We start from the raw sequence: 14,754 nt of genomic DNA, 5'->3' as shown, positions 1-14,754 counted from the left end.
AAATTTGCTAGCATAACCCCTTGGTTGTAAAAGAGGAGTGTGCAAACTATTTAGCCCCTTCTGACAACAAACTGACCCACCACAATAACCAAAATACTGCCAACCTAACACTAACAGTGTCTTAGGGCGAGTTTTTAGAACATATTGGCATCATTTTTTGTAAAATTTTTTTCCAGAGAAGCATTTAAAAAAAACAAGCTTATTGCAGTAATGCCAAAAGAACCTGAAATGTACTGGAATGTATTCTTTACACTCACACAGCCAGTGAACAAACTTTAAAAAATAAATGAAAACTTTTTTTTTTTTTTTTTTAAAGCAAGATAGTATACATAGACACACAAATGTATAGATTATATTAACACTGAGGGTGTGAGGGCAGGAATAAAACATTTGTAAAGGAGAGGAGTTTTGGTAACACTGGACTGGAGAAATACTTGATTATCAGATAAAAATTACTGTAGAATTGAATTGTGGCCCCAGGGCGGCTTTGGCTAGGGACATAGAAGGACTCAGGAGGAGTAAATTAATTTAGCGATTTCCACCCAGTAAGTGCCATAGTACAACCAAAAAACCTGCTTAAAGGGCCAGTATACACCGAGGACTATGATTTACATTCAGTGGGCTCATTACACAGACCTGCCCCTGCATTAATATTTCAATAGAGCCGAGCGGTGGTGCGGCGGTAGTGTGAGGAGAGGGCTGAGTGAGAACAGGAAAAGAGCGCACAACAAATGTTTACATTTGCGCACATCTCCTACTGCAGCGCATCACATCATTCTGGGAGACCGCAGACCGGCAATGTGTGCTGTATGCCTCAACAGCATATCGCCTACAGCACGTCTTAGCTATGATTTACATTCACAGACCTGCCCCTGCATTAATATTTCAATAGAGCCAAGCGGTGGTGCGGTGGTAATGTGAGAAGAGGGCTTAGTGAGAGCAGGAAAAGAACGTATCACCTACAGCACGTCTTAGCTATGATTTACATTCACAGACCTGCCCCTGCATTAGTGTACAGCATGTGTAACCTCATCACCCACTTGCACAGCATTTCTCCGGTATATGGGATCTCGCAAGTCACCATGCTGTACACTAATGCAGGGGGCAGGTCTGTGAATGTAAATCATAGCTAAGACGTGCTGTAGGTGATACGCTCTTTTCCTGCTCTCACTAAGCCCTCTTCTCACACGCTGCTGTAGGCGATATGCTGTTGAGGCATACAGCACACATTGCCGGTCTACGGTCTCCCAGAATGATGTGATGCGCTGCAGTAGGAGATGTGCGCAAATGTAAACATTTGTTGTGCGCTCTTTTTCTGTTCTCACTCAGCCCTCTTCCCACACTACCGCCGCACCACCGCTCGGCTCTATTGAAATACAATAATAATAAAACATTTTTAAAAAGCTTTTACTCCTTCTGCTAGTTAAAAAAAAAAAACACATGCCCTGTGCCGAGAACTGACTTACCTCACAGTCGCAGAAGCCGTTCTGGCGGGTAAAAGTATCAATAATGATATTGCATAAAAAGTATCAATTTCAGGAGCAGAGCAGCCATTAGCCAATAATTTAAAAGTACTGTCTGCACTAAAAAGGTGCCGGTTGTCCATTTGAAAGCACTGCACTGGCCAGAGAAAAAAAAATTCTGTTGAAGAAAAAATTCTCTGTTTAACAGACCTGGCCGTTCTTTCTGCAGGCAGGCTCCACTTTCTGCGATAATATCGCAGATCGCACTATGTTCTGCCTTGGGGAGCAGACGTAACTAAGATCCACTGGCTGTTTCTCATCTGAGGCGTGAGGTACTTTCAGAGAAGGGGAATAGCATGCAGGGCTCCCCTGCAACAAATGAGGTATGCGCAGTAATTTATTTTCTGGGGAATGGAATTGACTGAGAAAATACTGCTGATACCATTGTAAAGTAAGTTCAGCCTTAAATGCAGTGATAGCGACTGGTATTAGGCTGATGAGTGTGTGTGCACTGAATGTATTTTCTAAGGAATGGAATTGACTCTGAAAATACTGTAAATACTGAAATAATGTATGAGCCTGAACTGCAGTAAAAGCGACTGGTAGCAGGCTTGTAAATAATAATACATAACTTTTAAATGTATGTTTAAAACGTTTTACTGGCTTGTTAATCGTTTTTGTGAGGTACTTGGTGATAAAACTTATTGGGGCATGATTTTTACCACATGGCCATTTTTGTTTTCTGCATAGAAACAGTTTCTGAGCTTCCCCACTGTTGTAATATGAGTGGGAGGGGTCTATTTTAGCGCTTTTTTACACAGTAAATATTCAGTCACAATCTGTCTACTTCATCCTCCATGATCCAGATCGTCTCTAGAGAGCTCAGGGGTCTTCAAAATCCATTTTGAGGGAGGTAATCAGTCACAGTAGTCCTGTGACAGTGTATTTGACTGTGAGAAAAACGTTAATTACATAATTGTTATCCGTTTTTGGGTACTAAGGGGTTAATCATCCATTTGCTGGTGGGTGCAATCCTTTGCTAACTTAATACATTTACTGTGAAAATTTGGTTGCTATAACTATTTTTGATCATTGTTATTTCAACTGTGTTAGTTTTTCTGTGCTTCTTAAAGGCACAGTAACGTTTTTTATATTGCTTGTAAATTAATTTTGAAAAATATTTCCAAGTTTGCTAGTCTCATTGCTAGTTTTGTTTAAACATGTCTGACTCAGATGAATCTCTTTGTTCACTATGTTTAAAGGCCAATGTGGAGCCCAATAGAAATTTGTGCACTCAATGTATAGATGTCACTTTAAATAAAAGTCAAACTTTATATGTTAAGAAATTATCACCAGACAACGAGGGGGAAGTTATGCCGACTAACTCTCCTCACGTGTCAGTACCTTCGCCTCTCTCTCAGGAGGTGCGTGATATTGTGGCGCCAAGTACATCAGGGCGGCCCATACAAATCACTTTGCAAGACATGGCTACTGTTATGACAGAAGTACTGTCTAAATTGCCAGAATTAAGAGGTAAGCGCGATCACTCTGGAGTTAGAACAGAGCGCGCTGATAATGGTAGAGCCATGTCTGATACTGCGTCACAATTTGCAGAACATGAGGACGGAGAGCTTCATTCTGTGGGTGACGGGTCTGATCCGGGTAAACTGGATTCAGAAATTTCAAATTTTAAATTTAAGCTTGAGAACCTCCGCGTATTGCTAGGGGAGGTATTAGCGGCTCTGAATGATTGTAACACAGTTGCAATTCCAGAGAAAGTATGTAGGCTGGATAAATATTTTGCGGTACCGGTGTGTACTGACGCTTTTCCTATACCTAAAAGGCTTACAGAAATTGTTAACAAGGAGTGGGATAGACCCGGTGTGCCCTTTTCACCACCTCCTATATTTAGAAAAATGTTTCCTATAGACGCCACCACACGGGACTTATGGCAGACGGTCCCTAAGGTGGAGGGAGCAGTTTCTACTTTGGCTAAGCGCACCACTATCCCGGTGGAGGATAGCTGTGCTTTTTCAGATCCAATGGATAAAAAGTTAGAGGGTTACCTTAAGAAAATGTTTGTTCAACAAGGTTTTATATTACAACCCCTTGCATGCATTGCGCCTGTTACTGCTGCGGCGGCATTCTGGTTTGAGTCTCTGGAAGAGACCATTCGCACAGCTCCATTGGATGAAATTATGAACAAGCTTAAAACCCTTAAGCTAGCTAACTCATTTGTTTCTGATGCCGTCGTACACTTAACCAAACTTACGGCTAAGAACTCCGGATTCGCCATTCAAGCACGCAGAGCGCTGTGGCTTAAATCCTGGTCAGCTGACGTGACTTCTAAATCCAAATTGCTTAATATTCCTTTCAAAGGGCAGACCTTATTCGGGCCCGGCTTGAAAGAAATTATTGCTGACATTACGGGAGGTAAGGGCCATGCTCTACCTCAGGACAGGGCCAAATCAAAGGCCAAACAGTCTAATTTTCGTGTCTTTCGTAACTTCAAGGCAGGAGCAGCATCAACTTCCTCCGCTCCAAAACAGGAAGGAGCTGTTGCTCGTTACAGGCAGGGCTGGAAAGTTAACCAGTCCTGGAACAGGGGCAAGCAGGCCAAGAAACCTGCTGCTGCCCCCAAGACAGCATGAAGAGAGGGCCCCCTATCCGGAAACGGATCTAGTGGGGGGCAGACTTTCTCTCTTCGCCCAGGCTTGGGCAAGAGATGTCCAGGATCCCTGGGCGTTGGAGATCATATCTCAGGGATATCTCCTGGACTTCAAAACTTCTCCTCCACGGGGGAGATTTCATCTTTCAAGGTTATTAGCAAACCAAACAAAGAAAGAGGCGTTTCTACGCTGTGTACAAGACCTCTTACTAATGGGGGTAATCCACCCAGTTCCGCGGACGGAACACGGGCAGGGATTCTATTCAAATCTATTTGTGGTTCCCAAAAAAAGAGGGAACCTTCAGACCAATCTTGGACTTAAAAATCCTAAACAAATTTCTAAGGGTTCCATCATTCAAAATGGAAACTATTCGAACCATCCTTCCCATGATCCAAGAGGGTCAGTACATGACCACGGTGGACTTAAAGGATGCTTACCTTCACATACCGATTCACAAGGACCATTACCGGTATCTGAGATTTGCCTTCCTAGACAGGCATTACCAGTTTGTAGCTCTTCCCTTCGGATTAGCTACGGCCCCAAGAATCTTTACAAAAATTCTAGGATCACTTCTGGCGGTACTAAGACCGCGAGGCATAGCGGAGACTCCGTACCTAGACGACATTCTGATACAAGCGTCAAGTTTTCAAACTGCCACGTCTCATACAGAGATAGTTCTGGCATTTCTGAGGTCGCATGGGTGGAAGGTGAACGTGGAAAAGAGTTCTCTATTACCACTTACAAGAGTTCCCTTTCTAGGGACTCTTATAGATTCTGTAGAGATGAAAATTTACCTGACAGAGGCCAGGTTATTAAAACTTCTAAATGCTTGCCGTGTCCTTCACTCCATTCCACACCCGTCAGTAGCTCAGTGCATGGAAGTAATCGCCTTAATGGTAGCGGCAATGGACATAGTACCATTTGCGCGCCTGCATCTCAGACCGCTGCAATTGTGCATGCTAAGTCAGTGGAACGGGGATTACTCAGATTTGTCCCCCCTACTAAATCTGGATCAAAGGACCAGAGATTCTCTTCTATGGTGGCTCTCTCGGCCACATCTGTCCAAGGGGATGACCTTTCGCAGGCCAGATTGGACGATTGTAACAACAGACGCCAGCCTTCTAGGCTGGGGAGCAGTCTGGAATTCCCTGAAAGCTCAGGGATTATGGACTCAGGAGGAGAAACTCCTCCCAATAAATATTCTGGAGTTAAGAGCAATATTCAATGCTCTCCTAGTTTGGCCTCAGTTAGCAACTCTGAGGTTCATCAGATTTCAGTCGGACAACATCAAGCGCCTGCGTGGCCACGCAGGACCTGGTATGCAGACCTAGTGGACATGTCGTCCTGTCCACCGTGGTCTCTGCCTCTGAGACAGGACCTTCTAATTCAGGGTCCTTTCAAACATCCAAATCTAATTTCTCTGAGGCTGACTGCATGGAGATTGAACGCTTGACTCTATCAAAGCGTGGTTTCTCGGAGGCGGTTATTGATACCTTAATACAGGCTAGGAAAAAATTTACCATAAAATATGGCGTACATATTTACGTTGGTGCGAATCCAAGAGTTACTCATGGAGTAAGGTTAGGATTCCTAGGATATTGTCCTTTCTACAAGAGGGTTTAGAAAAGGGCTTATCTACTAGTTCGTTAAAGGGACAGATTTCTGCTCTGTCTATTCTTCTACACAAACGTCTGGCTGAAGTTCCAGACGTTCAGGCTTTCTGTCAGGCTTTAACTAGGATTAAGCCTGTGTTTAAGTCTGTTGCTCCGCCGTGGAGCTTAAACTTAGTTCTTGATGTTCTTCAAGGCGTTCCATTTGAACCCCTTCATTCCATTGATATCAAGTTGTTATCTTGGAAAGTTCTGTTTTTGATGGCTATTTCCTCGGCTCGAAGAGTCTCTGAGTTATCTGCCTTACATTGTGATTCTCCTTATCTGATTTTTCATTCAGACAAGGTAGTCCTGCGTACTAAACCTGGGTTCTTACCTAAGGTAGTTACTAACAGGAATATCAATCAAGAGATTGTTGTTCCATCTCTGTGTCCTAACCCTTCTTCAAAGAAGGAACGACTTTTGCATAATCTGGACGTAGTCCGTGCCCTGAAATTCTATTTGCAGGCAACTAAGGATTTTCGTCAAACTTCTTCCCTGTTTGTCATTTACTCTGGACAGAGGAGAGGTCAAAAGGCTTCGGCTACCTCTCTCTCTTTTTGGCTTCGTAGCATAATACGCTTAGCCTATGAGACTGCTGGACAGCAGCCTCCTGAAAGGATTACAGCTCATTCTACTAGAGCTGTGGCTTCCACCTGGGCCTTTAAAAAGGAGGCCTCTGTTGAACAGATTTGCAAAGCTGCGACTTGGTCTTCGCTTCACACTTTTTCAAAATTTTACAAATTTGACACACTTGCTTCGTCGGAGGCTATTTTTGGGAGAAAGGTACTTCAGGCAGTGGTTCCTTCTGTTTAATGTTCCTGCCTTGTCCCTCCCTTCATCCGTGTACTTTAGCTTTGGTATTGGTATTCCATAAGTAATGGATGACCCGTGGACTGACTACACTTAACAGGAGAAAACATAATTTATGCTTACCTGATAAATTCCTTTCTCCTGTAGTGTAGTCAGTCCACGGCCCGCCCTGTTTTTACGGCAGGTCTAAATTTTAATTAAACTCCAGTCACCACTGTACCCTATGGTTCCTCCTTTCTCGTCTGCTTTGGTCGAATGACTGACTATGATAGGTGAGGGGAGGAGCTATATAGCAAGCTCTGCTGGGTAATTCTCTTGCAGTTTCCTGTTAGGAAGAGAAATATTCCATAAGTAATGGATGACCCGTGGACTGACTACACTACAGGAGAAAGGAATTTATCAGGTAAGCATAAATTATGTTTTTTGCATAGAGATTCTCAGGTGATATTTTCCTGTCAGCTTTTTACAGTTATGCTGCATCCGTTTCATGTGATTTAGCATATGAGTATTATGTCCCTTTTTATAGTCAATAAAATACATTTCCATGTCCGTGTATGTATATACAGTATATATATGTTTGTGTGTGTGTGTATATGTATATGTATGTATGTGTATATATATATATATATATATATATATATATATATATATATACACACATACACTAGGCAGCGCTAGTTCATGTGTGCCATATAGTTAACATTGTGCTCACTCACTGATTGGCTAAAATTCAACTCTGTCAAAAGAACTGAGATAAGGAGGAAGTCTGCAGAGGCATAGAAACAAGGTAATCACAGAGGTAAAAAGTATATAAAAATAACAGTGTTGGTTATGCAAAACCGGGGAATGAATAATAAAGGAATTATCTATGTTTTTAAACAATAAACATTTTCAAGTAGACTGTGCCTTTAATTTGCTCCATTCTCTTGGTATCCTTATTGGAAAAGCTTGCTGCTGATTGGTGGCTTCATTGGTTCACCAGATGTGTTCAGTTGGCTCTCAGTAGTGCATAGCTGCTCCTTCAACAAAGAATATCAAGAGAATGAAGCAAATTTGATAATAGAAGTACATTTGAAAGTTGTTTAATATCAGATGCTTTATCTAAATCATGAAATAATGAAATTTGGGTTTCATGTCCCTTTAACTTTACTATTCCTTTAAATGATCCATGCATCATAACTACAGTTTTGTGCTGCTTTTATTTTTTCTGATTTAGAAACTGTATGATTTTGTAGATAATTTGATGGGCAAGTAACTAATCATCTCAGTATTACACATTACCGTTGGGCTATATGATTCTGTACAGATAATGTTTATTTTCTTTCTTGCTAGCCAGGTGATATGTTATATTTCCCTCGAGGAACTATTCATCAAGCTCGCACCCCTGCTGGTTCATCACATTCCACTCATGTGACCATTAGCACCTACCAAAACAAGTAAGAAAGCCCTATAAACCATGCAGAGCTCAATTTCCCACATTAATTATGGAAACTGTGTTCTCTGCTACTTATGTTTTGTTTTTTATATAGTATTATTTCATAGCACAGTGCAAAACTTATCCGTTAATTTGCACTAGGGGTTGCCAACGTGTTTTTTTTAATTGAATAATACATTGAACAACTTACTGTGAATTCTATTTCTCATTTAAATAGAAACTGAAGGCAAATAAGGGAGCCTGGCAGACTGTAAAAAGGTTGGACAAATAAGGGAGTGTTGGGAACACTAATTTGCCTGTACTAACAGAAATGTGTATGTTCCATAATATGTGTCAGCTCTTTTCAATGAGAGAAACCTTTCTTATGCTCCATCATATTTGTTAAGTGATGGTAGATCTATGTGCACTATAATGCAAGGCTTGATAAATTATAGGAGCCAGGTATTCACAATTGCTAGAATTTGATCTGACTCCTGCTTTTCTTTCCTAAGATATGGAGAGTCCACAACGTCATTCAATTACTAGTGGGAATATCACTCCTGGCCAGCAGGAGGAGGCAAAGAGCACCACAGCAAAGCTGTTAAGCATCACTCCCCTACCCATAATCCCCAGTCATTCTCTTTGCCTCTGTCAATGGAAGAGGTGAAGTTTGGTGTCTGAAGAAAAATTGTATTTCTTTTCGCTACAAGCAAGTTTTTGGGTCTAGCCGTAGTCCACTTAAATCTCTTCAGTAGGGTAGTGGTGACTTTAAAGCAGTTAAAAAGTTGCGAGGTAGTCCTTGCTTGGTTTTTTAACATGTTTGCTGCCCATGGTATAGAAAGCCAGAGTTAGTTACTCTGTTCTTTCTTTTTCTACAGGCCTCTGTAAGGAGTATGTGTCCTTTCACACCCTGTAAACTGTCTTCCTGCCGGACAGCTAAATGTGCAGCTAAGTGCATTTGTCTTCTGGGTCTGGGAGACTTGCACTGAAGGGGTTAAACAAGAAAAACTCTCTGCATTATATATTTAGGACTAGAATCCTTAGTAGAGGATTATTTTCAGGCAGTGGGCAGGAACATTTTATGTATGTGGACTAGAGACTTAGGGGTTAATCTCCTTTATGGGAAGGAAGGAGTTAATCCTATTTTGGTGGCTCATGTGTTCATTTTATTTATTAGCTTTGTAAAAATTTTTATTTGTCATTACGTTCTCAGTGTTATATCGTCAGAGGGACAACAGTTTTTCAGCCGGCTTTGAAGCGCAACTTCACATTAGCCGGTCATGTGACATCCCTCTTCCGCTCCGTTAGAATTGATCGGAGCGATGACAGCTACTAGATTGAGAGTGTGAGACCGGCAAGTTATCCGGACAAAATCTTTTAAGCTGACAGTATTCATTTTTTTCCGGAAGGGGCAGGTAGGCACTTCAGTCAAATGCTGAGGTGTAGAGGTCCGTAGTTAGGAGTGTATTTGGAGTTCAATACTGCTCTGAATTAAAAAATTTAAAGTGACAGTACCAGGGCAATATAAATAATATTTATTTTTCCTTATCTTTTTTGCCAAAAATGATTTTCAGTCATGGAACAGAAGTCTGTTCCTATAGACAAATGTCTGCTGTGTTTAGAGAACCAAATTGTGTTGCCTATGCAATTTTGTACCTCATGTCTAAATAGAACTTTAAAATGTAAAGATAAACTTTTTGTTTCTGAGCCTAATGTCTCTCAAGATGATGCTGTTCAGGCAATGCCACAGCTTCTCCTCATATGTCCCAAGCCTCTATGGCGTCACATACAGTGCCCTGCAGTTCCTCTCAGCCTTCTGGAGGAGTTTATTTGCTTGCAGAAATTGCTGCTCAGGTATCTTATGCGGTATTTGCAGCATTATCTGTTTTTCCTATGCTTGGGAAAACGCAAAAGGAAAATTAAAGATTCAAATAGTAAGGTTTCTGTTCCACCTTCTGCTCACAGATTGCTCTCCCTCATAAGTCTAATGAGGAGGATACGTCGGTAGCCTCTGAGGATGAAATCTCAGATTATGACAGTATAATTCCTTTATCTGATACTGAAGAAGTAATCTTCAGATTTAAGCTTGAACACCTTTGTGTACTGTTAATAGAAGGTGTTGACTACTTGGATGACTCCGATACGTCTGTCGTTGTCATCCACAAGAAGTCTAGTAAACTTATTAAATACTAGGATGTTCCTTCCTCTGTGGAAGTGTTTCCTGTTCCAGACCGTGTGACGGAGATTATATCACAGGAATGGGAGAAGCCAAGGATTCCCTTCTCCCCATCTTTCGTCTTTAAGAATGCACAGTGCCTAAAGTAGAGGGGGCCTTTTCTACTCTGGCTAAGAGAACTACGATTCCTATAGAGGATAACTGCTCCTTAAAGGATCCCATGAACAAAAAGTTGGAGGCTTATTTGAAGAAGATGTATGTTCATCAAGGTCTTCAATGGCAACCTGCAGTTTATATTGCTTCAGTAGCAAGTACGGCATCTTATTGGTTCAACGCCTTATCTGAACCATTTTTAGTAGAGACTCCTTTTGGAGGAGATCCAAGATGGGATTAAGGCTCTCAAACTAGCCAACTCCTTAATTTCTGATGCTAACATGCAAGTTTTTAGATTGGGAGCCAACATGTCTGTCTTCACTGTCCTAGCCCGCAGGGCGTTGTGACTAAAATCTTGATCAGCGGATGTTACCTTTAACTCCAAGCTTCTGGCTCTTCCTTACAGGGGTAAGACCTTGTTTGGGCCCGGTCTGGCAGAAATAATTTCTGATATTATGGGTGGAAAATGGTCTTTTCTACCCCAAGAGAAGAAAAACAGCACAAGACAAGAAAAACAGACCTAAAGGACGTCAAAGTTATTTTCGTTCCTTTCATAACTTCAAAGGAAAGTCTTCCTCTCCCTCTTCCAAGCAGGAACAGTCCAAGTCTTCTTGGAAACCCAATCAGTCTTGGAACAAGAGGAAGCAATCAAAGAAGCCCGCAGCTGAGTCTAAGTCAGTATGAAGAGTTTGCCCCCGGTTTGGGAATCGGATCAAGTGGGGAGCAAACTTTCTCTGTTTTGTCAAGCATGGATACTAGATGTCCCAGACCCTTGGGCTGTGGACATTGTATCTCAGGGTTACAAAATAGAACTCAAATTCCTCCCAGGGGCAGACTACACCTCTCAAGATTATCTGCAGACCAGGTTAAAAGAGAGGCATTCTTGAACTGCGTTCAGGACCTTTCCTCCCTGGGAGTGATTGTTCCATTAAGGGAACAGGGCCTAGGATTATATTCAAATCTGCTTGTGGTTCCCAAAAAAGAGGGAACTTTTTGTCCCATTCTAGACCTAAAGTGTCTCAACAAGTTTCTCAGAGTACCATCCTTCAAAATTGAAACCATTCGTTCCATTCTTCCTTTGGTCCAAGAGGGTCAGTTTATGACGACCATAGACCTGAAGGATGCGTATCTTCATGTTCCCATCCTCGGGGATCATCATCACAAGTTCCTGAGATTCGCCTTTCTAGACAAACACTTTCAGTTTGTGGCTCTTCCATTTGGCCTTGACACCGCTCCCAAAATTTTCTGGCAGTGATCAGGTCTCTGGAAATTGCAGTGGCGCCCTACCTGGACGACATATTTGTTCAGGCGCCATCTTTTCACCAAGCAAACTCTCATACAGAGAACTACTTGTCTTTTCTACGTTCCCTCGGATGGAAAATGAATCTGGAAAAGAGTTCCCTTGTCCCAGCACCAAGGGAAGTTTTTTTTTAGGAATCATAATAGATTTCCTATCTATAAAAGAAAATTCTGACAGAGGTCAGAAAATCCAAAATTCTCTCCTCTTGCCTCTCTCTACAGTCTACTGTTGGCCATCAGTAGCTCAATGTATGGAGGTAATTGGTCTGATGGTCGCTTCCATGGACATCTTTCCTTTTTGCTCGATTCCATTTCAGAGCTCTGCAGTTATGCATGCTCAGACAATGGAACGGAGACCATTCGGATCTGTCTCAGAGAATAGATCTAGGCTAGGACAAGAGACTCTCTCCCATGGTGGCTTTCTCAGGAGCATCTGTGTCAGGGCTCATGCTTCCGGATACCTTCCTGGGTGATTGTGACCACAGACGCCAGCCTGCTAGGCTGGGGAGCAGTCTGGGACTTAAAGGGGGGTTAAAGGCGCAGGGACTATGGATTCAGGAGGCGTCTGCTCTCCGCATAAACATCTTGGAGTTGAGAGCGATTTAAATGCTCTGATGGCTTGGCCTCAATTGTCCTTGGCCCGGTTTATCAGGTTCCAGTCGGACAATATCACCTAAAAGTGGCACGGATTATTCAGTGGGTGGAAGCTCAAAATTGTTGTCTGTCTGCCATCCACATTCCAGGAGTGGACATCTGGGAAGCGGATTTCCTGAGCAGACAAACATTTCATCCCGGGGAATGGGCTCTCCATCCGGAGGTGTTCTCCAAGTTAATGGGGGGTGCCTGAATTGAATCTGATGGCGTCTTGGCAGAACGCAAAGCTTCCAAGGTACGGTTCAAGGTCAAGAGATCCGCAGGCTGCCCTGATGGATACTCTGGCGGTTCCTTGGGATTTTGGTCTAGCATACCTGTTTTCTCCGTTTGCCCTCCTTCCACGAGTCACTGCTTGTATCATACAGGAGAGAGCGTTTGTAATTCTAATAACTCCTGCTTGGCCTCTCAGGATCTGGTTTTGCAGACCTAGTGAAGATGTCATCTCTGCCACTTTGGAGGTTACCTCTGAGGAAGGACCTTCTAACCTGCATCCAAATATTGTTTCTCTGAAGCTGACTGCTTGGAGATTGAACGCTTAGTTCTGTCTAAGTGTGGGTTTTCTGAGTTGGTCATTGAGACCATGATCCAGGCTCGTAAGCCTGTTACTCGAAAAATTTACCAATACCTTTATTGGTGTGAATCCAATGGCTACTCTTGGAGTAGGGTCAGGATTCTTAGAATTTTGTCTTTTCTCCAGGAAGGTCTGGAGAAAGGATTGTCAGTCAGTTCTCTGAAAGGTCAGATTTCTCTATCTATTTTGTTGCACCAGCGTCTGGCGGATGTGCCATAAGTTCAATCTTTTTGTCAGGCCTTGGTCAGAATCAGGCCTGTGTTTAAACCTGTTGCTCCTCCTTGGAGTCTTAACCTTGTTCTTAAGGTTTTGCAGTAGGCTCCATTTGAGCCAATGCATTCTTTAGATATTAAGTTGTTTTCTTGGAAGGTTTTTGTTTCTTAATGCTATCTCTTCTGCTCGGAGAGCCTCGGAAACTCTCGACTTTGTAGTGTGATTCGCCTTACCATATCTTTCATGCGGATAAGGCGGTTCTTCGTACCAAATTGGGGTTTCTTCCTAAGTGGTTTCGGATAGAAATATTAATCAGGAAATAGTTCCTTCTCTCTGTCCTTATCCTTCTTCTCATAAAGAACGTCTGTTGCACAACTTGAATGTTGTGCATGCTCTAAAATTCTACCTACAAGCAACGGATTTCCGCCACTCTTCTTCCCTGTTTGTTTGTTTGTTTCTCAGGAAAGCGTAAAGGTCAGTAGCTACTGCTAATTTTCTTTCCCTATGGTTGAGAAGTATAATTTGTTTTGCTTATGAGACTGCTGGCCAGCAGCCTCCTGAGAGAATTACAGCTCATTCCACTAGGGTTGTCTCCTCTTCTTGGGTTTTCAAAAATGAAGCTTCTGTGGAACAGATTTGCAAGGCTGCAACTTGTCCTCTCTGCATACTTTTTCAAATTCTACATATTTGATATTCTCTCTTTGGGAGAAAAGTTCTTCAAGTGGTGGTGCCTTCTGTTTAGGTCTGCCTGTCTTGTTCTCCCTAGTCATTCCGTGTCTTCTAGCTTGGTATTGGTTACCACTATTAACTGAATGACGTTGTGGACTCTCCATATCTTAGGAAAGAAAACAAAATGTATGCTTACCTGATACATTTCTTTCTTTCCGGATATGGAGAGCCCACGACCCCACCCTTTATTAAGACAGTTATTTTTTACTAAACCTCAGGCATCTATACACCTTTGTGTTATTCCTTTTTTCCATTTCCCTTTGGTCGAATGACTGGGGATTATGGGTAGGGAAGTGACACTTAACAGCTTTGCTGTGGTGCTCTTTGCCTCCTCCTGCTGGTCAGGAGTGATATTCCCACTAGTAATTGAATGGCGTTGTGGACTCTCCATATCCAGAAAGAAAGACATTTATCAGATAAGCATACATTTTGTTTTTCTTTTATTGATCTATCCTGTTAGCCTATCCTCTTTTTTGTATCTATTTCTTCCATTGTCATTCTGTCTGTCTTTCTATTTATCTCTTTTTTTTTTTCTCTCCATCCATCCGTCCATCCATCCGTCCATCCACAAAAACCTTTCTATGACTCAAACACATTTAGCTGGCGCTTAAGTGTAATATAACGTTGCTCACATTTCCAGGACTTGACAGAATCTGTATTATTTTGAACGACACATTTGTTTTCAGCTTTGTAAGTGGTTTTGCATTCCCTTCAGTTTTTTATTTTTGACATAATATTGATTGAAATGTGGGAATACAAATTAGAAAGAGTTCTCACAAATACAATATTTAGAGTTATTTAATGCTTATTGTTACCCTCCCTAGCCAAGAAATCTAATTTCCCAGCTTACTTAAAGGGATAGAAATGTTTAAACTAAAATATGCATGGGTGCATTTCAGTTTTAAATAGAAGCATTTTTGCAATCTATTTCCATTAGCAAAAATGCTTCTA

The 14,754-nt window shown here is 42.0% G+C and overlaps 1 protein-coding gene across 1 annotated transcript in view; it reads left to right on the top strand.

Annotated features, from left to right (window-relative positions):
- RIOX2 (ribosomal oxygenase 2) overlaps positions 1-14,754 on the top strand; it is a 231,024-nt gene that overhangs the window by 44,595 nt on the left and 171,675 nt on the right. Inside the window, exon 5 of the mRNA XM_053706047.1 lies at positions 7,927-8,030. Within this exon, the coding sequence (XP_053562022.1) occupies positions 7,927-8,030 (104 nt within the window). The remainder of the gene's footprint in view (positions 1-7,926; positions 8,031-14,754) is intronic.

The sequence above is a fragment of the Bombina bombina genome, chromosome 3, assembly GCF_027579735.1.
Source record: "Bombina bombina isolate aBomBom1 chromosome 3, aBomBom1.pri, whole genome shotgun sequence".
Lineage (NCBI taxonomy): Eukaryota > Metazoa > Chordata > Amphibia > Anura > Bombinatoridae > Bombina > Bombina bombina.
Note: the sequence above shows the minus strand (reverse complement) of the source record. Positions and strands in the feature narration are given on the sequence as shown.